This window comes from Vipera ursinii (genome assembly GCF_947247035.1).
Source record: "Vipera ursinii genome assembly, chromosome: 2".
In the NCBI taxonomy this organism is placed as follows: domain Eukaryota; kingdom Metazoa; phylum Chordata; class Lepidosauria; order Squamata; family Viperidae; genus Vipera; species Vipera ursinii.
This window is the reverse complement of record NC_139513.1, coordinates 28189767-28215762: the sequence shown is the minus strand read 5'-3', so window position 1 is coordinate 28215762 and position 25996 is coordinate 28189767. Positions and strand designations below refer to the sequence as shown.

Genomic DNA, 25996 nt, shown 5'->3' with positions numbered 1-25996 from the left:
TACTATTATCATGGTTTCTTGTTTATGAATATTCTACATTCATATGAAAAAATTAAAAGCCACAGTTCATCTTTTAGTTACAATAACAAGCATGAATGATCATGCTAAATTGGGGGGGGAAATCTCCATCAAAAAAAGATCATGGCCACTTTGTTAGTAACTTCCAAACTATATCCAACTTTCATATATCTTTTCAGAACAAATTCAGCCTCATCCGGGTATACTATTACAGTAAAAAAACCTGTTTCTTTTCTTCTGAGTACTGCCGGGAAAAGCTTACATCTATGTTTAGTAAAGAAATAATCTCTATGATTTGGGGCAAATCTTTTTCTTCTTTATAAAAGAGAATAAAGGCTTCTTTCCATGATGAAGTTTTTCGTGTTCCTAATTCTTATTCATTACAAGAATGAAAGATTTAACCAGAATGTCGTAGAAGTGGTCTTTGCGTTAATTGTTGACAATTTTTGTCAATTGTTTTTGTCAATTTTAAAGTGTTTGCTATTGCCTCCTTCCTAGGCTTGAAACAGAATTTTTATATTGGCTTTTTTATTACTATGTGCCACCCTGAGTTGCTTTAGGTGAGATGGGTAGCTATATAAATTTAATAAATATATTAACTATAATTCAGAATTAATAATGATATCCTGAAAAATTACCACTTCTGCGACATTTGTAATGCCTTACACCAGACATGTCAAACACAAGGCCCGGGGGCCAGATCCGGCCCGCAAAGTGGTTTCATGTGGCCCCCAAAGCCATCCTGGAAACAGTGAGGGAACGGCCCCCACTGCCTTGGCCCTGGCCCAGAGACCCTCCTTCTGCCAGAGACCCTCAGATCTGTCCCACTCCTGCCCAGGCCCCCATAGGCACCCTTGATGCAAATGATGAGCTGGCCACGCCCACCCAGTAGGCCATATGCACTCTAGCCATGCCCACCCAGTAGGCCACGCCCACCCTGGCCATACGCACCCGGCCCCCCAAGGGCAACCACAATGCTGATGCGGCCCTCAATGAAATTGAGTTTGACACCCCTGCCTTACACTTATTCATTTTTTACTTATTGTTCCATTTCTTTCCTTATTTATGTTTCCTGGAACTTAAGATGAACATATATTTTTTAATGGAGCAAGCATTCTACCAAAAAAAGAATCTTGACACAAGGAGAGAGTTTCTTAACCCAGGTTTGACTCTGGATATTCAGCCATTACCTCACTACTTTTCCCAGTCATCCCTTGAAAACAAAAATTTACCTAAGCTAGAAAGTTTTCTTAAGTTAGTAACATCTGAAGGTTTTTTTTCAAGAAAATGTTACTTTACAGTTGTTTCCTACCTCTTTTTACAGGCATTTTCTGTGTTATATAAGTCCTGACTTACATAAACCTGACTTTACAGGCAGGGTGCTAAAATATGGCCATTATCCTTATGCATACACAAGGGGGCGGGGGGGGTGTACACATGAGCTGTACACAAGGTGAAATCTTCCCCAAACTTGCCTACAAGATTCCTATAACAAAAATCAGGATTAAATGGTAACTGGCTTTATAAATTGCATATACCTGAGATAACAAAGCCACAATATGTATTCGAAATAGATGGCTGAAGTAGAAATATATTCTTAAAAGCATGCCCACATTACAATCAGGAAAAAATATTTTAGCTGCTTTGCATTTTAAACCAACAGTGAAAAAGACATTTACATTTTTAAAAGGTCAGTTGAAAAAGGCAACATCTTTTTAATGTGAATCTCTCTCTCTAGGAAATAATCATAAAATCTGAAATCTACCAAGAATAAGGCAAACAATATTTAAATCACTGAATATCATTTGTTTGGGAGCCAAAAGCTTACTACATACCAGGGAGTAAAGAGACAGAGGAAAAAATCCTGATATTTCAAAGTATAGCAGAGAGAAGAAGAAATAATACTACATTGTTCTTACTGCCATGACACTACCTTTATCCTAAAAACTTATCTGATCGTGTTACGAGCAAAACATGTACAGTTTGTTTGTCAAACAGATCAAGATACAAGCACACACTGGGGCAAAATTCATTATAAAGCAAAAACAACTCTGCTTAAATCACTGCCATGATGAACACATATGAAAACAGTAATAAATCTGTCTTCTCTGCACAACAAATCATCCACAGGCAGGCATTTAAAGGATGAAAGGCTGCTTGAAGCATGAAAGCCTTGTGACGGTTCTGATCTGTTTGACCAAGCTGCTATTTTTTCCAAGTATCCAAACTCCAACTGGAAATGCTTGCAAAAGACATAACCAGTCACATGTATTTGTGCCTATGCACTCCAAGAACAGGCCTGTGTACACATGCTTAATGCTTTGTATCTAGAAAGTCAATCTCTCCTCTTGCAGAAAGCCAGCTGAGCTTTCCTCAATATAAATGCTAATAAGGTCTGGTTTACCCACAGAGCAATGTGAAGTTGCACAAAATAATCATCTTGCAGCTGGGGAATGACCCTATTAAATGCAACCATATATAAAGTACATTCATTGTTTGTGTTTTTTAAAACACTATATTAGACAAATACATTTCTAGTTTACCCATAATACATAGGGTATTATCTTTATACTGATATATTCTGAATATGCAAATATTAAAAACTTATTTTTCCCTACCTGCCATGAAAGACATTTCACCTGCCTCCGCAGAACTCTACTACCCTTTGCTACAATGTAAGACAAAGCTTTCCATTGTTACCAAGAAAGAAACAGAATTAATTAAACTCTGGTGAACAATTTAATTTCTACCCATACAGCATTAACTGTCCCACAGATATGAAGTTTTTCTGTTATAGGATAAAAGAGAGGATAAAAGAGATTTCAGGTATTGTATATAGCTTAAATCACATGCTCCAGAATTTTATCCGTAGTCTGGAACATATCATTCCAAGTGTTTCTATGTTTCTCGGTTGGCTTATTTGTTTTTGTCATTTCTCCAAACCGTAGTTTGAGAAGGCATCAGCCAACAAAACAGTGAGCACACATTCAATCTCTGCTGCTACTGACTAGGAGTTAAAGAATGAGGAAGTGTGTGGGTGACAGAAGCTGTTCACATTCAGAGATTAAGCATCATATTGGACTGGTGCTTTTTTGGCAGCTGGAGATCATAAATTGTGACACTCTGGAGCTCCAAGAGAGGGATTCATTCATGTAAAAGCTTCCTGCTCTCTCATTCTTTTCCCCACAAACAGTAATCTTATATACTTTTAATTTACCACTTAATCTAGGGACAGTAATTCATGCAGTGGAGTGTGATGATGTCACCCTGGGGAATTACAACTCATTTATGCTTCTTCATTCATCAATATATATATATATATATATATATATATATATATATATATATATATATATATATATATATATATATATATATATATATATATATATATATATATATATATATATGTAGCATACATTAAAAAAGACCTAAAATATAAAACACATTAAAATTAATAAATCAGTAGTTTGATCAATTCCCAATTAAAAGATTCGCAAACAGATTTTCCAAACACAAAGAAATATAAGTGCCTGAAACAATGCAGAAAGGCAACAGACTACCGAGAACAGGTTCATAACAAGATTTTTTAAAATTGTATACAGTATATTATATGTAAAAATATACAACACATTACTGATAGGGGTGCTATGCTGTTTAGCTTGAGGTTGCCAAGTGCAACAACGTGTGTGTTAATAGACTATTTTTATTCTCATATTTCTGAACTCCTTTTGCAGATGCATTGCCAAATGCAAAAAGTCTGTACTCCGCACAAACATTAGAAAGCCTAGAAACAATTGCCAAAAAGTATTTTTTGTTCTTAATCATGACTTGTGTTGAAATGAATCTACAATGCACTTTCTTCCAATAGGTTCAGTTCTGTGCCTAGTTGTGCACTGTGAAAAACATGCTGCTGCTAGGCAATTCTTTGAAAGATCCTTTAAAAATGTAAAAGCGGTTTCCTTTTACCAATTTTCTGTAGGTTAATTAGTGAAAAGCAGCAGAGACTATGAAATAGGGCAATCTAGCACTTTAAGAATGTATTCCTCACACTGTGAATGGATTAGAATAAGCTGATGACTTGCATGCAGAAAACAGAACCAGTGTCGGCTTGCCTAAAGCAAAGTGGAGCCCAGAATGCAATTTAACAGGGATCCAGATCTTCAGGGCTTTGTCAAAACCCGTTCTTCTTCTTAGCAGGTTTTTTTTTTTTTTGATAGCTGGCTTGTCCAGACAGAGCAGAAGGAAAAGGGTAACTGGACATTTATCTTAGCCTGTAAATAAAACAGAAGTGAGGACTAGAATGCTGCCAACTACACCCTCACTTTGAAGTCCCCAAATCAATACTTGAAGAGAAGCACACTAGGCTCCAAATCTCCACCACTGGCCAGCCTTGCCTACCTGTGTTCAGCCTCTCTTGTGCTTAGCCTCTCTTTCTTGCCACTACGGTGGAGACAGATCATGATATGGGTGATGGATTAGGCTGTGCTCTTCACATAATACTACAGGAAAAACCCAGCTCTTTACAGGGCACTTGCATGCCTGGAACTCCTCCAATCACGTTGTTTTGCACTACCAGTTAAATGTCCACAGCCAGCTTCTGATGGTGCAGACATGTCAAGCTTGCCAGCCCACGGGCCGGAAGCGTCAAGTCAAAACCACGTCCACCCCATTGCCGGCAATGGGGGGAAAAGTCGCGATACGTTGGGCGATGTCACATGACATTGCGAGTTTGCCATGCCTTTGACAGTGAATTCAAATATTAATTCATGATCACCACCACAGAACATACCACAAATTCAAGGCTTTCTGCATAGCAAAGAGGTACAAAAACTAACTTTCATAAAAGTGTCCAGAGAGACAAATATCAGGTTCAAGAAGATCCAAGAACAATCCAGTTTAAGGTTCCAGGTAACTCAACAACTATGTACAGACAGAGTCACAGATAGGAAATTTAAAGGCTGTTTGCCACAAAAGCCAATTAGCACAAGTCATCTCTTTTATATAATTGGCTGAACCGTGCTTCTTCCTGTCAAGTAAATGGCTGGATTTGATCTTTGATCTTCTTAACTTGCAACATGATGTTGTTCTCGGGACTTGCCTAGCTTAGGCTCCTCAAGCGCACTCCCTTCAGCAAGTTCTGTCATCTATCCATTCCTTGTACAACTCCACCCTTAACCCTGATTTGCTTGCACACACACACACCCATTTGGAAGGAAGGAATTGGGAATGTCTAGTTTAATGAAGAGAAGGACTAGGGAGTGACATGATAGCAGTGTTCCAATATCTCAGGGGCTGCCACAAAGAAGAGGGAGCCAAGCTATTCTCCAAAGCACCTGAAGGCAGGACAAGAAGCAACGGATGGAAACTAGTCAAGGAGAGAAGCAACCTAGAACTAAGGAGAAACTTCCTGACAGTTAGAACAATTAACCAATGGAACAACCTGCCTCCAGAAGCCGTGAATGCTCCAACACTGGAGGTTTTAAAGAAGAGACTGAACAGCCATTTGTCTGAAATGATATAGGGTTTCCTGCCTGAGCAGGGGGTTGGACTAGATGACCTCCAAGGTCCCTTCCAACTTTACTATTATGATTATGATTATGATCTATCTTTTCCTTGTACAAGCCCACCCTTAACCCTGATTTGCTTGCGCACACTCCCCCATAGTGTTATTACCCTAGTTTGTGTGGCTCTGGCTAATGGACCAGTTCTAGTAACATCTGGAATTCTACTTAAGCTACCCTTTCAATAATTATATGCCAGCCCAACAAGGTAGACCAATGCCATATAGTCTAGAACTACTTTTATTGTAACCACTATAGTAATGGTATCTTATAAATCTGAATGGGCTTCCCCCTCCCTCACTGCATCTACTTGGGAACTGGGGGGAGGGGGGAACTTGTCTGAGAGTTATATACTTGGCCAGGCTCAAGATTTTCTTATCTGACCACTGCCTTGTGGTGGCTCTTCCTTCTATCATTCTGTTGTGATTCAGGGTCAGCCTGTGGGTTCGGCAGTTGGGTCGGACGATTCAGAGGAGGAGGAGGGGGGTGTTGGAGAGCTTGCTGAGAATAATATTTAGGCTCCACAGAGCCCTCAGCCAGGCCCCTCCCATCTGGTCACGACGCAGACCCAGCTGTGTGAGCCTGACAGCGTGGATGAAGATGACCCACAGCTGGCCCTGTTCAAGGACGCCCGACACAGGAGGCAGTCAATCAGGAGTAAACAGAGGAAGGCAATGGGGCACCTCGGAAGGAGGCAGAGAGAAGCCATGCCCTGAACTGTTTAAAAGGGGAATGTGTGGGAGGGCTGGTTTGCTGAAGGCAACCGTTTGAATAGCTCCTGTTTCATGGTTCGTGTTTGCTCTCTTTGCTCTGTTTGCTGTTTTATGTTAATAAATTTGGCAGGCTTAGTTCCAGCCTCTTGCCTTCTTGTAAAGGGGTTGTCCCTGCCTTTTCTGCAGGGCCGGTAGTAGGCTGGTACAGAACACCTTCAAAGCAATTCCCTAAGCCCTCTATTTGCATGTCTTCTCAGTTTTAATACATGCGAGAATTTAACTAAGATAGTTTTAAGATACCCAGTTGTAGTGATGCACAGTAAAAATCACTTTCAGGTAGTTTTTTTAAAAAATGAGTATCCTTTTCTTCAAAATATTGCTTTTCTAGGATTAGAAAACACTGAAATCACAATGCAAAGCGCCTAGATTTGAGGAATTCGCATTATACAGTCTGTTAAAAATTAATAATTTCATAATATTAATGTCAATGCTGCTAACATCGGATGTTATTGCTTGACAAGAGATGAAGTAGCAGCCATTTCATATGTTAAACTTGTGTATTGCTTTAAAATATTTAGTTTAAGGTTGGGAGGGGGAATGAGTAGGATTGCACCTTCAAGGCCATCTCTCTAACCAAAGAAGATAAGGCCTTGGCTGGTTTTCTAACGGAAGGGAAACTGATTCTTTAAATTAATTGGAGAATATGATTATGACAAAATTAGAAAGGTGGAGAATTGTGTTTTAATATATTGTGCAAGGGGCAGAGATTTCAGATTCCAGCTTCCTTCAAGCAAGCATTTGCCGGTGTATTAGGCTAATAAAGGACTTAAGTTAAACAATGCCTCAGAGTCACTTGAAAAGCCCATAGTCGGAAACTTGACAATTAATTTCAATAGATAACATTGAATAAAGTCAATAAAGAGACTTGGATCCAAGTCATTGGGTAAAGGCTAGACTGGGATGTCAAACAAACAAAAAAAAAATCCCAAAAGGCAGCAAGGCAAACTACTTCTAGATTGTTGACAATTTCCTGTAATCACCAGGCATCAAATTCAACTCCAAGGAGAGTTTAACATTCTTCAATTTTATTATTATTGAAAGTTAATGATTAAAATTCAGCATATAAATAGTAAAAGCATTAACAATAGGTTACTTTATTTCTGCCATATTAAGAATAAATCCCTATTAAAACAACTATAATTTCAATATAAATTTATACTGTACTTTGCCTTAGAAAAAGGTAACAATTTAGGGTTATTTCAATTAGTTCTTAATGAAACAGCGTACTAAAAAGTTACAAAATTTGATGGGGTGATTCAACTGATTCACTTTTACACAAAGCTTTGAACCAAATCTTTGCATAACATTATTAGAGATTCAGAAAGGCACAAGCCTATGAATTGCAAATATTTTTCGGTTCAAACATATGTTTTGTGAAGTTTATTGTATTACTACAAATCTACTATATTGTTCAATGTAATAGTATTATGATTTTATTGCTGTGCTATTTGTAGTTCTCTGTTTGATGTAATTTAGTCCTATATTGTTCTGAGGAATATAAGTTACTCAATCACTGTTTTAATTGGAGCAGTATATAACCCTTGGTAAATACAATAGAAATAAATAAAACCAGAAATTTGGAACAAAGGCAGTCTGTCATGTTTGCTGCGAAGGAAATTTAAAAAATAGTCTATCCTCTCACGTGTTTGCTCAAGGAAAGGCTTGAATATTTTAGTCAATATTATGACTTTTTGGCTTTTTATCCAAAAAACTTAGTTTTAACCTTTACATTAGTTAAGCAGCAGCCATACTAAAACAATCTAGGGCTGCAATTTTTCTTTTTTCTTTATTTTCCTGAAGTTAATATTTGGTTTTTTCAACAATTGCAGCTACACAAAGTATAGCAAAATCTTTTCTTTACTATTTGGCAACACTGAAAAAATACACACACATTAAGGTCATCACCGAAAAACTGTTTAAATTATATGATAAAAGAATACTGACCTGATACTCTTCTGTTAAACTTGTTAATAACAGGAGCTACAACAGAAACAAAAAATGTCCAGTAAGTTAGGAAATAACTGGTGGATAAAATTATTAAAAAGAATTATAATTATCTAACAACAGATTTATCAACTTCTTGTTCTATAACAGGTTGGCTCTTTTATTAATATTGATTTTAATTAACCTTCCTTTATTTTAACTGCATATTTAATGTTAAGATTTTCTTGAATATAAGCTTGAAGCCCTGACAAAAAGATGTCTCTAAGAACATTAAGTTTAAAACAAATTCTATGCTGCTGAAAGAGAAAGAATAGAAAACTGCATTTATGAACTGGGCACAGAAGAAAAGCTTTCATTCTTATAACAGTTTTTTTCTTTAATTCTCTCATAAGCACAGAGCAGAAATATAACAGACATCATATGCAGTCCATGAACAAGTATGCAATTCTTGATCGACTACAGTAAGTAAACTACTGCTTAAATGTCAGGTTGGCCAATATATCTAAAATACAAAAAAATGCAAAGCTCAGTAATTTGTTAGACAAATATCTTTGTAGGTAAGAACTGCCCAAAGCAATTTGCTCTGCTTTTACAGTATTTCATAGGATTTAATTTTCATAAAACAGATGCTCACTGTCAGAGTCCTTACGAGCCCTTACACTCACACTTAATTAACTGTTAATAGTGCACAGTAAAAAGTTAAATATAAGTAGTCCTTGACTTACAAATGGTTACTTAGCTGATCTACCTGTGCGGTACTTATCACCCAGATTTAAACTTCTGACAGTTCTCTCCCCCACTCCCAGCAGTTATGCCAAAAACTGGCATTTACTTTAGTAATTTTTATTTTCAGTAAAACTGCACCCATGATGAACAATTGGTTTGCTCAACAATTGAAGTCATTTGCTTAATGACTGCTGCAAATAGTTACTGCTGTGATGAGAAGACTCCATTATGGTTGTAACTCAATTAGTATTTGTAGTTCTAGATTAAACTGCTTATTGGAAGAATCTTTTCACTTTTATGCTATCTGCCATTATCAGTCTTGCTGTAAATTTGTTTTCCAGGAATCACCCTTTGTGTATAGTCACTTCTCTTTTGAAAACTACCAGAATCTAAATCTTGTCAAGGAATAGCAATTGGACAGGCAATACATTTATTTATCTATAAGTAACTGGGACGTGAAGATGAATGTTCAAGTTTATATGTGGATTAATCTATTTCATCACTGGTATCTTGTATTACCAATAAAACAAGGAAAAACTTTTAGCTTCGCTTAAGGATGGGTAGAGGGTGATATATATTTTTTAAAGTCTGCAATTTTTGAGTTGCCCATGCTATTGGATACCAGCCACTATCAAATATTCTGATATGAATTTGTACAAGATTATAAATCTGCATGAAACAATTTCTACTCATTTAAAGCCTAAAGCCTAATCCATGTTATGCACATTTATGTTAATATCAAACCTAATCATTTCCCTTTGCCTCAGGTAAAGATATATTAAGGGTGTGCAACCTTGGCAACTTTAATATCACTAGCTGGGGAATTCTGGAAGTTGAAATCCACAAGTCTTAAAGTTGCCAAGTTTGAAGGCTTAATCTAAACAGACATGTGACTGCCTTGTACAAGCAGTTATATGTTTTAAAAAAAATAATAAATGATCCAAAGCTGGTATCACAACAGCAACCAGGCTAAGACATAGCAACAGTATGTCAACAGAAATAGCACCTATGTCAACAGAAAATTCATTCAACTAAAAATGAAGTTAAGAGGAATAAAACACAAGCAAGAAAAACAGTTCCTGTGAATCAAGGGGAAAAATGGAACATGAAAGTAATGTTATTCTTTTGCTTGTATCTTTCTGCTTAACAGAATCTCCACGTAAGGTGACTTCCTTCCAAGAAACCCATGGGCATTTTCTTTCTCTCCATCATTTGAATTTCAGTTTTCCTTCTACACAGAATCAGAAGTTCCCACTTCTGGAAGGCAAAAAGAATTTCTAATGGCATCTCTTCTCCTACATATTACTCCGAAGAACCTTTCCTTCCTCTGAAGTTGGTTTTCACAGATGAAAAGCGCCTTATTTCCACCCATAATCTGCTACTAGCGAGCAAAATTTCATTGCTAGGGAAACATGAAAAATCTAGGGGGAAAGTGCACTCACTGTTCCCTATCGTAATCCCTTCCCCCGGCATCCTTTACTTTATTTTTCCCTGAAGAACTGCAACAATTTTTTTTAAAAAAAAAACCAACCCAGTTTCCTTCAAAATAACTTGGGGCAAAATATTTGTGTGCTGAAATCTTTCACTCCCTCCAAATTAATTCTAAACGTTTCTCTGCCTAGAATCGTTAACTTTCCCAATGGTGAAGGCAAAACAGTACTACTCTGCTTCCACTGGCATTGCCATTTTTATACATAAGAAAGGTTTATGATCCTTATGGGTTTTATTGCTCACTTTGATAGAGTGAGCAATAAATCTGTTCCTGTCAGTATGGTAAGATCCTGAAGACCCACAAGAGCAGTGGCATGGTCAGCTATGTATTCGTATCCTATAGATTAGGGAAAAGAAACTGGTTCTTCTGCCTGCTCAGACAAAATAAGCCTAAAGATTTCCATAAGAACTAGGTCTACCCAGCTGTTACAGTCTGCCTTTGAGAACCACAAAAGGACACAGCGACGTAAGGAGCTAAAAAGAACAACTTAGCACAGGACATTGTTTCTCATACTGTGGTGGCTACCTAAGTGCCTCTGGTGTGCTTCCAACAGAAGAGCAAGACATACCCTTTCCTGCCACTGTTCCATTCTAACTCTAGCATTTTTTTTAAAAAAAAAACTTTTAAACCCTCCAAACTTGGCTACCTCATTACCTAACCATTAACTCAAGCAGCTTATGATCAAGTTTGCAAAAAAAAGCAACAGCACAAATTCTTAAGAAATTCTTTACAAACTTCCCTCTACAAAGGAAATCTCACTTAATTCCCGCCTTTTTCCTTTTTTTAAATCTGTACTTAAAAGGACAAAGGTCCTCTTATACTAGGATAATAAGGTTTACTCAAGAGTGTTTGATGAGGATGTTTGTGTAAATTCAAAGATCCAACAATGACAAGGTCACCTTCATTTGAGTGCTAATTGATTTCTTTAAAAAAAAAACAACTCCAGAAGCTTAGTGAGGCAGGATTTAACTTTGTACAATCCATGCTGATTTTCTTTCAGCATGACTGAATATGAATGATGATTTTGCTAAAACAAATAATGGCCAAGCTATAATTTTTCAAATCTCCTTGGGTTCCTTTTTAAAAATTGTGTTATACTGTCTCCCTGATAGTTCTCTGGCATTTGAAAAGATCTGAGTGTCAAGCCTCTTTTCACTAGCCTATTTTTTAGAATTTTCCCCTTTTGTAGTCAAATGTGACTATATTTTAGTCTGTTCTCAATTTCCACTTGCATGTATGATGACAGAGCATTGTGGTTGCTGTTTCCTATCAGTAACACAACATATTGCATTGGAAGATGAATATCACTTAGGATTAACTTTAGAGTTGATTCCTGTCTAGTTGGTTCCAAGAACATCTCTTCTATGGATGCAACATTTAGAAATGGCTTTTGTCATCACATGAGCATGAATACTCAGTATACATAAGAATATCTGAAGTCTCCCTTCCAATTTCTCTATACACTTCCCTTATTTCTTTCACCTATCAATATCATTCTTGGTACTTGGGATCAGTTGAGCAAAAGGATATCTTGGCAGATAATTTGTACGTGTAATCATATTTTCCCCTTCATGGATTACTGCCTTGTCGTGGCGAAGGGGCTTGCGTAATTCAATGAAGCTATGAGCTATGCCGTGCAGGGCCACCCAAGACGGACAGGTCATAGCAGAGAGTTCTGACAAAACGTGATCCACTGGAGAAGGAAATGGCAACCCACTCCAGTATCTTTGCCATGAAAACCCTATGGACAGTACCAAAAGGCAAAACGATATGACGCTGGAAGATGAGCCCCTCAGGTCGGAAGGCGTCCAATATGCTACTGGGGAAGAGCAGAGGGCTAGTACTAGTAGCGCCAGAAAGAATGAAGTGACTGGGCCAAAGCCGAAAGGACGCTCAGCTGTGGATATGTCTGGTGGTGAAAGGAAAGTCCGATGCTGTAAAGATTTTTTCTCCATAGGAACCTGGAATGTAAGATCCATGAATCAAGGCAAGCTGGACGTGGTCAAACAAGAGATGACAAGACTGAACATCGACATCTTAGGTATCAGCGAACTAAAATGGACAGGAATGGGTGAATTTAATTCAGATGACCATCAGGTATACTACTGCGGGCAAGAATCCCTCAGAAGAAATGGAGTAGCCTTCATAGTCAATAAAAGAGTAGGAAAAGCAATACTGGGATACAATCCTCAAAATGTCAGAATGATCTCAGTTCGAATCCAAGGCAAACCATTCAATATCACAGTAGTCCAAGTCTATGCCCCAACCACCGGTGCTGAAGAGGATGAAATTGACCGGTTCTATGAAGCCCTACAGCACCTTATAGAACTAACACCAAAAAATGATGTCCTTATCATCATGGGGGATTGGAATGCTAAAGTAGGAAGCCAAAAGATAACCGGAATAACAGGCAAGTTTGGCCTTGGAGTACAAAATGAAGCAGGGCACAGGCTGATAGAATTTTGTCAAGAGAATACGATGGTCATAGCAAACACTCTTTTCCAACAACCCAAGAGACGGCTCTACACGTGGACATCACCAGACGGTCAACACAGAAATCAGATTGACTATATGCTCTGCAGCCAAAGATGGAGAAGCTCTATACAGTCAGTAAAAACAAGACCAGGAGCTGACTGTGGCTCAGACCATGAGCTTCTTGTTGCAAAGTTTAGGCTTAAACTGAAGAAAGTAGGGAAAAGCACCAGGCCAGTCAGGTATGAATTAAATCATATCCCCGTTGAATATACAGTAGAGGTGACAAATAGATTTAAGGAATTAGATCTGATAGACAGGGTGCCTGAAGAACTATGGACAGAGGTTCGCAACATTGTACAAGAGGTAGCAACCAAAACCATCCCAAAGAAAAAGAAATGCAAGAAAGCAAAATGGCTGTCTGAGGAAGCTTTGCAAATAGCTGAGGAAAGGAGGGAAGCAAAAGGCAAGGGAGAAAAAGAAAGATACGCCCAATTGAATGCAGAATTCCAGAGAATAGCTAGAAGAGATAAGAATGCCTTCTTAAATGAACAGTGCAAAGAAATAGAAGAAAACAATAGAATAGGGAGGACCAGAGATCTTTTCAAGAAAATTGGAGAGATGAAGGGAACGTTTCATGCAAAAATGGGCATGATAAAGGACCAAAATGGCAGGGACCTAACAGAGGCAGAAGAGATTAAGAAGAGATGGCAAAATTACACAGAAGAACTATACAAGAATGAGCTTAACGTCCCTGATAATCACAATGAGGTGGTCACTGACCTCGAGCCAGACATCCTAGAATGTGAAGTGAAGTGGGCCTTAGAAAAGCTGAGCAACAACAAAGCTAGTGGAGGTGACAATATTCCAGCTGAGCTATTCAAAATCTTAAAAGACGATGCAGTAAAAGTGCTACACTCAATTTGCCAGCAAATTTGGAAAACTCAACAGTGGCCACAGGATTGGAAAAGATCAGTTTACATTCCAATTCCAAAGAAAGGCAGTGCCAAAGAATGTTCAAACTATCGCACCATTGCACTCATTTCTCATGCTAGTAAAGTTATGCTTAAAATCCTACAAGCTAGACTCCAGCAGTATGTGGATCGAGAACTACCAGAAGTACAGACAGGATTTCGAAGAGGCAGAGGAACTAGAGATCAAATAGCCAACATACGCTGGATCATGGAGAAAGCTAGAGAGTTCCAGAAAAACATCTACTTCTGCTTCATTGACTATGCTAAAGCCTTTGATTGTGTGGATCATAACAAACTGTGGCAAGTTCTTAAGGAGATGGGAGTACCAGAACATCTTATTTGTCTCTTGAGAAACCTATATGCGGGCCAAGAAGCAACAGTGAGAACTGGACACGGAACCACTGATTGGTTCCAAATTGGGAAAGGAGTCCGGCAAGGCTGTATACTGTCGCCTTGCCTATTTAACTTATATGCAGAGCACATCATGAGAAAGGCAGGGCTAGATGAATCAAAAGTTGGAATTAAGATTGCTGGAAGAAATATCAACAACCTAAGATATGCAGATGATACCACTCTAATGGCAGAAAGTGAAGAGGAACTGAAGAGTCTCTTGTTGCGAGTGAAGAAGGAGAGTGCAAAAGTTGGGTTGAAACTAAACATTAAGAAAACCAAGATCATGGCATCCGGCCCTCTCAATTCCTGGCAAATAGATGGGGAAGAAATGGAGGTAGTGACAGATTTTATTTTCCTGGGCTCCAAGATCACTGCAGATGGGGACTGTAGTCAAGAAATTAAAAGACGCTTGCTCCTCGGGCGGAAAGCCATGGCAAATCTAGACAGCACACTAAAAAGCAGAGACATCACCCTGTCAACAAAAGTGCGTATAGTCAAGGCTATGGTCTTCCCAGTTGCAATGTATGGCAGTGAAAGTTGGACCATAAGAAAGGCTGAGCGCAAAAGAATTGAGGCCTTTGAACTCTGGTGCTGGAGAAGACTCCTGCGAGTCCCTTGGACTGCAAGGCGATCAAACCAGTCAGTCCTAGAGGAGATCAACCCTGACTGCTCTTTAGAAGGCCAGATCCTGAAGCTAAAACTCAAATACTTTGGCCACCTAATGAGGAGGAAGGACTCACAGGAGAAGAGCCTAATGCTGGGAAAGATTGAGGGCAATAGAAGAAGGGGACGACAGAGAATGAGGTGGCTGGATGGAGTCACTGAAGCAGTAGGCGTGAGCTTAAATGGACTCCAGAAGATGGTAGAGGACAGGAAAGCCTGGAGGAACATTGTCCATAGGGTCGCGATGGGTCGGACACGACTTCGCAACTAACAACAACAATCATATTTTATTAAACTTACATGCCACCTGACCCTGGACTCAACAAAAATCAAAGAAATCTGTAGCCAGATATTGCTGGTATTAGATAATTAAGTTTTATGTATTAGCCAGATATTACAGGTAGTCCTTGACTTACAAATATTTGTTCAGTGACCATCCAAAGTTACAATGGCCCTGAATGGCGTTTATGACTGATCCTCAGAGTTCCAACTGTCCCAGCACACTCATGATCATATGTCTAGAATCTGGGCAGTTGGCAACCAAATCACACTTACAACCAGTTGCAGCACTCCATAATCAGATGACCCCCATTTACAATTGTTCCTGCCAGCTTTCCCAGAAACTTGGAGTCTGAATTTTGATCACGTGACCAATAAGGATGGTGCAACAGTCATGTGAAAAACGGTCACACTTTTTTCAGTGGAGTTGTAACTTCAAATGGTCATTAAATGATTGCAAGTTGAGATCTGCTTATATTGCAATTTCCTCTTTATGGGGCTGCCTTCAAAGATGATTTGGAAGTTTCTGCTGATCCAGAATGCAATGGACTGAGAAATAATGGGTATAACTTGTCTCTCCCATGTAATATCATTCTTTCAGGAGCTGCAATGATTGCCAGTGGGGTCCTGGTTGCAATTCAAGATGCTGATTTCAAGTCTAAATCCCTTTATGACCTGGGTAACTTTGAGACTGCCCTCTCTGGGAAGAATCTGTCATTCTAATGAGATATAGCAGGGAAGATGCTATAAGTCAGACATGTCAAACACAAGGCCCGGGTGGCCCGCGAAGCCATCCTGGAAACAGTGAGGGAACGGCACCCACTGCCTTGGCCCTGGCCCAGAGACCCTCCTTCTGCCAGAGACCCTCAGATCTGTCCCAGTCCTGCCCAGGCCCCCATAGGACCCTTGATGCGAACCATGTAGAGCTGGCCACGCCCACCCAGTAGGCCATATGCACTCTAGCCATGCCCATCCAGTAGGCTACGCCCACCCTGGCCATACCCACCTGGCCCCCTGAGGGTAACCGCAATGCTGATGCGGCCCTCAATGAAATTGAGTTTGACACCCCTGCTATAAGTCCTTGAACTGTTGGAAATAAAGAAAATATGTGATGTTGCCTTTGTTGCTTAATCTATTTATGGATAAATATATAAGGAATGATTGTAGTGATGATAAATTTGTGTTATTTATGGGGACATGAATGCACGTCTTCTGTATGCAAATGAAGCTGTGCTGGCTGGGAACCCAAACATTTTGTAGCAAATGTTAAAAAGAAAAATAATTAAATAATAATGAAAAGTACGGATATAAAAATCAATGGATCAAAGTTGAAACACCAGTTTAAGTAATATAGGGAAATAGGCCCATTAAACCCAAGGGGGGTTTATACGTTCACAAAACAATGGATGAGATAAGATTTTTGCCTATTCTATGTTATAGATTTTACAAACGTGTATAATGTGTATGATATGCATACACATTTTATGTATTTGCATAATGCATAAAATCCATACTGTACAATGCATGTTCAAAATGGCAAATGGATTTTATCCGCTGAATCTGTTAAACCAAGGTCTGCTAATCTAAGGGTTTACTGTAGTTGTCTTTGACAGGAAAAATGGAAGACAAGTAAATGAATTTAAATACCTTGACAGAATGTTTATCAAAGGTGGAAAAACAGATGAAGAAATTTTAAGATGTGCAAAACCTGATAGAAATGTGATGAAGAGTATGACATCTGGTGTGAGGAGTAAACATTTGTTGAAGGAAAATTCATCCTATTTTATGAGGCCTCTACAGTATAATCAAAGAAGCTAGACCTTGGAAACAATAAACAATAAACCATTATATGACCCTGAAACTGCCAAACTTGCCCAAAAGCAGGGTGGATTTTTAAAAAAATGGATTTTTAAAAAAATTAAATTGGATTTTTTTATTTTTATCAAATTTATTTTAATAAAATGGTTTTGGAATAAAAATCTATCTAAATATAGGTTTCTATTTAATAATTTAGTTTATTCAGCATGAAATGGAGCTTAGTTATGTAGCATGAGGCTGTATATTCTGCAATATTTACATTTTTGGTAAACTCATTCAATGAATCCAAGCTCTGCTAGCTGAGATAACATGCACTACATTGATGCATTCACACAATTTCACAGTAACCACAAGATAAATCATAAAACAAAGTTCTGGAATATTCCTTTATCCCATTGTTTTGCAAATCTATGTACACTACAAACTGTATGATTGTTTCAAGAGAAATGCATCTGCACCAGGCTCTAAGTGTTTTAATTAAATAAAAGAATTTGAGTTCTCCAACTATGTGTGATTAACCTATTAACCTAAAATTGGTTCTGATATCGCTGTTTTACTAACCTGACAGCTTATTATTCTAAATAGGAAACCTTCATTTTGTTTGCAAATAACAATATTAAAGATTCTAACTACCAGCAAGAATGAGTCCTTACATTTAAGGAGCACATGTCATTTCAGATCCATCATGGCAGTGCCTGTTAGTGGGCATCCACTCACCTGCTGCCCACCACATCCCTCACTTTATTGTGTCACTGCTGCATCCCCAGCCATCCCATTAAAGTGAGTGGGACTGTCTGAGAGTCAGCCGCGGGTCAGAGGAGGAGCTGCTGCAGGACAGAGATGACAGTTGCTCTTTAAAAATTATAATTTAAATCAAGTTGATTTACATCAAGCCTTATTGCTAGTGATTTAAATGATTTAAATCGTGATTTAAATTGACTTGATTTAAATCAAATCCACCCTGCCCGAAAGTAAACATTTCCTGGCTTAAAGAAGCAAAAACAGATATATAGAAAAGCAGGCTTCTATCCACTTTATTAAGTTGGATTTGTCAATTAAGTTGGATGTCAGGAAAACATAAAACTAAGCTGAATGTAAAAGTGATGAAGTACTTAAGTGTGTAGTAAAAGAGAATGGGGTAAGAGTGAATTTTTAGTGAATGTGGAACAGCATGAAGGACTACACTGAGGCAATTTGATCATTTCCAGGATGTGAACAAGAATTAAAAGTAAATCACAAAACAAATATATGAAGACTGAATGTATCTACACTAGGCCTAACATATTATTGCCACAAGTAAAGTCTAGTTAAGCAAACATGTTAGCACAGGGGTCTTCAAACTTGGCCCTTTTATGACTTGTGGACTTCAACTCCCAGAATTCCTCAGCCAGGCACGCTGGCTAAGGAATTCTGGGAGTTGAAGTCCACAAGTCATAAAAGGGCCAAGTTTGAAGACCCCTGTGTTAGCAAGTGAAACTTTAATAGAATGGAAGCAACAAAAAAGACCCAAAGACATGGGCATGAATATACCCATAATTCTATTTAGTCTGGAAAAAGCCCCAAACTTGTAGAAGCTAAATCAATGGCTAAGGAACAAATCAGAGACATTGTTGAAGTGATCACACCAGGGTTCCTGAGTTTTATTACCAAATATTAACTATTGCAAACCCTTTATTGCAGGATATTTATACAATCAGGATAAATCAAAATGGACTATGGAAAAAGGCCATCTATATTTATTCAAGGTAAATATAAATGGGCTTTTTCCATGCCATGTTTTAGTGCTCTTCCTTCTGAAGTGTCAGTGGGACTCCCTTTTCCTTAGAAACTTTGCCTTAACTAATATTTAACTCTGCCCTAATTCTGAAGGCTGATGTCTCTTATATAATATAATAATTGCTTTCCCCAATTATTTCCAAACAGGACAGTCATACAGATACTTTTTAAAAGCTGGTCAAAGACTGTAGTTAAAAAGTTCAATTATATAGGCCAGCAGCTAGCTAGCTGATCACACTATACTAGGCTGCTATCTGTCAAACAGATCACTGTGCTAAATTTCCCCTAAGCTAAAATCTCTCAAGTGAAAGAATTTTTTGCCACTCTGCATGTCATAAGAGCTGCAGTTCAAACCAGATAAGCTAAGACAAAGCATCAAGAGGAGGAACAGATGAATTGTGGTAGCTAATATTTTTATTTCTTGCTATGGTGTCCCTGCAAATGGAACCCTTTTTAGATTTCTAAAACCTCCTGATGCAAAAAAAAAGGTAACTCCTTGCCACAGTTTACATCTGCAGCTCAAACAGAAGCTTCTCCTTGCCATAGCTTCCATCTGCAGCTCAAATAAAAGCTGCAAGTCCAGGAGACACCCAAGTTGTAAGCCAGTTGTACTTATTGTACTTATATTGTACTTAATATTATACTTATCTTGAGTCAGAGAATGTCTATAATCACAACCACTCAATCATGCTAAGGTTGATTTTCTGTAAGTTTGTCTCTCTCCTCCAAACCATAACCACCACCAAGCATATCCAGCAACTGCATTCAGATATTAAAAAGCAGGAATGCATTTCTATTATTTCCTCCCTCTATTTGCTTCCTTCAGTATTGTAGTCAATGTTCCCATTAGAAGAGGAAAGCAAATCCTGTTTTGAGCATAAACTCCACTGCATTCTAGAATTTTAATGTTTCTTCAAATTTCTTAATATATGAAAAAGCAAGGAAACAATTACAGTACTCAAGAAAAACTGAGGAACTTCGGCTAATTGGAAATATTCTAAACCTGATTTAAGAGATGATACTCTGGATATCCTTGTAATTTATCACATTAACTAAGGACCATTTCTCTAACTGGTGTCCGATAAACTAGTGACATCAAATTTGATAACATTCACTGAAGTCTTTGGTTTATTTGACTGGCAACCCACAATCACTGTAAGCAAAAGTTTATTTTAGTAGGGAAAGATTCTTTTCCTTCTCTCTTTCTCTTTCTTTTTTGCTGACACTGTATTATGCACATAGTAACATTTGAAAGCTTTACTATATGCCTACATATACTGCTACATTTCAGTATTGTATAATATCACTTGAGTTTTGGACAAAAAATGAGCAATGCTGATTTTCTACTTCATCAGGAAATCTTGAAGTCTGCAGGTATTAAATATACCTTATATCTGTTGATATAAGACTTTATCACATTTAGCATAGGAATAGATCAGACATGTCAAACACAAGGCCCGGGGGCCGGATGCGGCCCGCGAAGTGGTTTCATGTGGCCCGCGAAGCAATCCTGGAAACAGTGAGGGAACGGCCCCGACTGCCTTGGCCCTGGCCCAGAGACCCTCCTTCTGCCAGAGACCCTCAGATCTGTCCCACTCCTGCCCAGGCCCCCATAGGCACCCTTGAGGCGAACGATGTAGAGCTGGCCACGCCCACCCAGTAGGCCATATGCACTCTAGCCACGCCCGCCCAGTAGGCCACGCCCACCCTGGCCACACCCACCCGGCCCCCTGAGGGCAACCGCAATGCTGATGTGGCCCTCAATGAAATTGAGTTTGACACCCCTGGAATAGATGAATAAATCAGGGAACAGAAAATACTCAAAGCATCCATTTTGTAAAATGAATACCCAAAGCAAACACTATTTCTAAATAAACTAATCAGCTATAAAATATACAGCTGCGAGTCCAGTTACAATGTTCAACAGTTACAAACTACATGATATGAACATTTACTTTTAACACACAGTAACAAGGATAAAATCATAACATAATTACCGTAGGGAGCTCCAGCAAAGTTAATAACATTTCATCCTACTTCTGGGGTTCTGGGAGAAGAAATATAACTGCCACTCTAGAAATGATTTGTGACTACAATGAAAAAATTAAAATGTATCTGCTTAGAATGCTATTACTTGAAGGGGCATATTGCAACCAAAGGAACACAAGTGAAAAAGAAGAGTACCCAGAGAGCAACACATCTATATTAATATAGAGCTTTTGATTAAAATATATTTTAAACTATATTTAAAAATTATGGTATTAAAAACTCTTATACCATAGAGCCATAGTGTGACAATATCCTATTTCATAACTCAATTACGTACATTCTATATACCCCCCAAAAACAGTAGAATGTGGCAAATAATTTTATTTTCAACTGTGAAATCTCATGCAGGCAGCCTTATTTTGTCCTTGATGAAATGGTTGCTTTAAAAACTCTGAAGGATAGCATCTACCAAGAGATTTTAGAAAGATTTCCAAGGACCCCTTTAAAAAAGTAATGTTCTCTGGCTTTTGGACTATCTCCTAATCCTGCTTGACAAAATATATCAAATTCCAAAAAAGTAAAAGTAGACTAAACACTGCTCAGAATTTATCATGTGCCAAAGATAACCAAGGTTATATTATTTTGTCAGTAATAGGACTATCATATCTTTTGAGCCCAAGGACTGTACTACTTCTTTCTAATCAAATATCCTTCAGAATTACATCTTTTACCCCTAATGCACATTTGTGCCCCTTTAAATGTTGCTTATCTCCAATGTCCAGCATAAAAATGGTTGATTACTGTACTTCATCAATACCTGTATCCCACCTGACTCAACTTTATATCATAAAGGAGTTATAATCCAGTCTGGCCAGTTACCACTCTTTCCCCATATTTTAATCCTTTTTTCAATAATCCATGTAATCTCTAAGACTTGTGCTCAATTCAATAGAGACTTACCTTTATAACAATATACCAAACATAATAAGATATATTAACCATTTTACTCTTGTACTGTGACATTTAATATAGCAACATCGTGGTTTTTTCTGGCTATTTCAATGAGTTTTCACAAAAAGCTATGTCAAATTAAAAGAGAACACTGAATTATGTTAAATGTCTTAACACTCAAGAGACTCTGTATAATCACCATTAAGTGTTTCAGCAGCTTACTCCAACAATTTTTTTGTCAAAATTGTTCTATTTCAATGAATCTTCCTTCCCAACAAGTATGTTCTGAATCACTGCCTTAACATGGTTAACAGACAGAATTTTAATTACTGTACACCAACTGCTGCTGTTTACACTATCAGTCAGTACACTGAGGCATGAAAGAGATTTACCATTCTACTCCAATCACTCTATGTTGTTATTTTAACAGTTACTAGGAAGCTCTGTATTTTTCTTTCCTTTTCCAAATTGGTCTTTCCTAAACAAATTAAAACTGAGGCATGCTCTATAAATGCATTTGCTTTTCTAGGCAATGTTTAATTTAATGGATAAAACTCTTTAAAGGCTCATAGCAAAGTTTTATTTTACCATAAATATTTTACAAATTATCTAGGAAAACATTCCGATTATATCCTCAATCATCTAAATAGCATTTGAAGCTATTTAACTACTAAGGTTCTAAGTTATCATTGTTAATAACTGATCTATTTTTTTCTCTATATCTTAATTATTTCAATTAGTCACTCTCATTCATAGTGATAAATGTAACTATTTCTGAATTCAGAGAATACATTAATTCATTAACTTTATTATAAGTCTGGTTTGGAGGTAAAAGCACAATCCAGATCCACTAAATAGATACAGATTTGAAAAAGTGTATCATGGCTTTTCCATATTTAACAGAAATATTTTAGTTTTGTTTAATATTTGCCATGCCTAATAAGACCTTGACACTAATTTGCATTTTTAAAATTTGTGCAAATCATATTACATATTACATGTTCCATTAATTTCTGGTCTTCAGAAATGAAACTTTTCTACAAAAAGTCCTACCAATATTTTATGTTAGAAAGTGAAGAATTTCCCCATAATGCAGAGCATTCCATTTCTATTCACTTTTGCTCTCCCTTGCAACAGCCTCTCACACACTATATAAAAACAGCTTTTTAACTGGCTCTTTCCTGCTTCCCATCTCAGCAAGTTTCTCATTAAGCATCATCACCATTTCAGTTACAAAAATACAATTCAGAATATCCATTTCTCTGAAAACTTCCTCTTCCCTAATTGTTATCATATGCTAAACGTAGGAACTTGTTAACTCATTTATATAAAGTACATAGCACATAATTTAACAACCAGGGGAAAGGGATCAGAAAGCTGTAAAGCACTGTCTGAACTTAGCGGGCCTTACCTCTCAATTAACATGTACAAGGTTAGACGATAACTATTCTATCACTGAGGTTTTCAAACAGTACTTTTTGACACTTACAAAAATAGAACGTTGTGTCTGTCAACATTGTTATCACTTAATTCTAAGCTTTCCTAAATGTTCCCCAGCAGGAGCTGAACTGGGTAATGGAATGCTTTTACATTATGGTATATTCTCTGGTCCCTGTACTCAGAATATTTTTAAACACTTGCTTTGTGGATTAGCTACTTATACCATGTTCCAATTATGAGATAATTAATCCACATTTTGGCAAGATCCTTTGGACAATTTTGAACATGAACTAATCCAATTTTTCCTCTAAACCTAGAATGTGCAAATAGCTATTGAGTTGTAAACATATTTTTCATTGTTTACTATTAAGCATAAAATATGTGGTAGATAAAATAATGAGAATACAGGAAACCTTCTCTAAATATTCTTTTAAATAGAGGAGTAAAAAGATTGGCTAACATGTAAAAAGCTGCTATGTGAAAGAAAAAACATCGTAGAATATGGACAGATTTAGAACAAAAACTAGAGAGAAGAATCTTCAAGAGATTCCTTTACGAAGGGGGGGGTTATCATCCAAGATAAGATATTTTCCAATTTTTCCTCCCTCCTTCCTATATATTATTTTAAAACAAACTACTAGTCATAAATTGTTGTGTTCTAACCTTACAGGCTCTCTCTATTCTCTTCTCTATATAGCTCATTACACCCACCCACCCACCCCAAAAAAACCTGGACACTGAAAAGGCTGCCCTACTCTTAAAATCACAAAGAACAGTAAATTTAATGCCCCTTGAGGCCTCCCCTACCTTCATGTTTAATCACGAAACAAGAAATTCCTTAAAACCTTTTTTTTTTCCAGCTGGGCCTCTTTTTTAAAAAAAATGGAGGAGAAAAAAAACGAGAAAAAAGATTTTCATTCAAAAGTCACCTACACACCCAAAGCAACAGTCGCTCGGACATTCCTGAAGTGAGACGGGAGAGTAAGTAAAATGCGAAATTATCCAGCTATTGTTTTTTTTTCTCCCAAAGCCATCTGCATGTCAAAACGAAAGAGGGGAGGCCAAGAAGCAAACCCACTAAGGATCCCCATTCGCAAGGTCACACCTACTTTTCCCCCCGCATTCAAATCACACACACACACACACCAAAAAAAACACCCCATACCCGCAAACAATGTTCTGGCATTAACCACCATTGCTACCTTAACCTGGTCAATTTCTACCTTGCCTCCCACCGTTCCTTGAGGACGGCAGGGAGGATTTTGCAGAGCGGAGAGCGCTTCTCGGCTCTCTCTTTTCTCCGCTCTGCCACGTTCGCACGACGTCTTGGAAGGAAAAGAGCCTTAAAAGAGCCTTGGTGGAGCAGTGGGCTAATGCCTCCTTAAGGAACACCAGCTGCCTGCAATCAGTGCAGGTTCGAGTCCCACCAGGCTCAAGGTTGACTCAGCCTTCCATCCTTCCCAGGTAGGTAAAATGAGGACCCAGATGGTTGGGGGCAATAAGCTGACTTTGTAATAATGCCGCTTGGGGTGTGTGTGTGTGTGTGAAAGCCCTAACAAGCAGGCATATACATAGAATGAAGGCTACTGCTAAGCTTGTAAGCCGCCCTGAGTCTTCGGAGAAGGGCGGGATATAAATGGAATTTAAAAATAAATAAATAAATAAATAAATAAATAAAACCGGCGGCCTCGACGACCCGCCGGGGCTTCTCCATCCTAACCTAGAGCCCGCCGGGGGCCGGTGGAGAGCGCGAGAAACCCGCGTGCAAAAAAAAAAGAAGAAGAAGAAGAAGAAAGAGAAAGACAGAAAGTCCTCCGCACGTGAGGATCGTCAGATCCTCTCGGCCGGGAAGAAAGGGAGAAAAGGTTGCGCAGCCGAGCGGGGAGCGCGCGTGGAGAGACCCCCCCTCCTCCTCCTCCTCGGCCGCCCTCGGCAGGGTCCACCCAGCCCCCCTCCTGGCCGCAACTCACGCTCGAAGTCGGAATCCGAGTCCTCCTCGGCCGCTTCCCTCCGCGCCTCTTCGCCGTTGGACTCCGTCTGCATAGGCTCCCCGTCGAAGTTGACTCCTTTGCCCCTGGCCGCCGCCGCCGCCGCCTCAGCCTCGCGCAGCTGCTGGTCGCGGGATTCCCGCAGGCGACTGAAGTATTCGGCGGCGAAGTCCAGGAGATTCGGCGGCCGACGCCGCAACACCTCCACGGTGTAGCCCTGCAGCAGCTCCGACAAACCCGGCGGGATCTCGATACTCATCTTTGCCGCCGCCGCCGCCGGCGAGCTCACCAATTCGAGGGGGACGGAACGCCGAACTGGCCTAACCGACAAACCGCCGTCGCCCCCGAAACGGCGTCCGAAACGGGGCCTCCCACCTGCGGCTCACTCCCCCTCCTCCGAGCCGCGCTCGCGCCGCCAAGGGAGCCGCGCTCGCGCCGCCGCCTGACACGCGAGAAAGAAAGGGACTGAGGGGAGGAGGAGCAGCAGGAGGAGGAGGAGGAGGAGGGGGGGAGGGACTGGGACGGAAGCGCACCAGGCTCTACGCGCGCTCCAAAGCAGGAAACGGCCGAGAGCGCGAGCGAAGGAGGGGGTGGGAGAAAAGAGGGGGGCGGCGGCGGCGGCGTCTGCCGCCCGAGGAGGCGTGAATTAGAAAAAAAATGGGTGGAATCATTTGCGTCACAATACCGAAGAAGGGGCGCGCGAAGGGAACGGGTTAAAAGGGAGTACGAGTAATAT

General features: G+C 39.0%; 1 protein-coding gene across 2 annotated transcripts in view; it reads right to left on the bottom strand.

The window, feature by feature from the left end:
- PRKAR2A (protein kinase cAMP-dependent type II regulatory subunit alpha) overlaps positions 1–25671 on the bottom strand; it is a 78009-nt gene extending 52338 nt beyond the window's left edge. For both annotated transcript variants that reach the window (XM_083354941.1, XM_083354942.1), the window contains exons 1-2: positions 25243–25671; positions 8300–8335 (exon numbers count right to left, since the gene is read on the bottom strand). In XM_083354941.1, coding sequence (XP_083211067.1) covers positions 8300–8335; positions 25243–25519 — 313 coding nt within the window. In that variant the 5' untranslated portion in view covers positions 25520–25671. The remainder of the gene's footprint in view (positions 1–8299; positions 8336–25242) is intronic.
- Between the last annotated feature and the right edge of the window lie 325 nt (positions 25672–25996).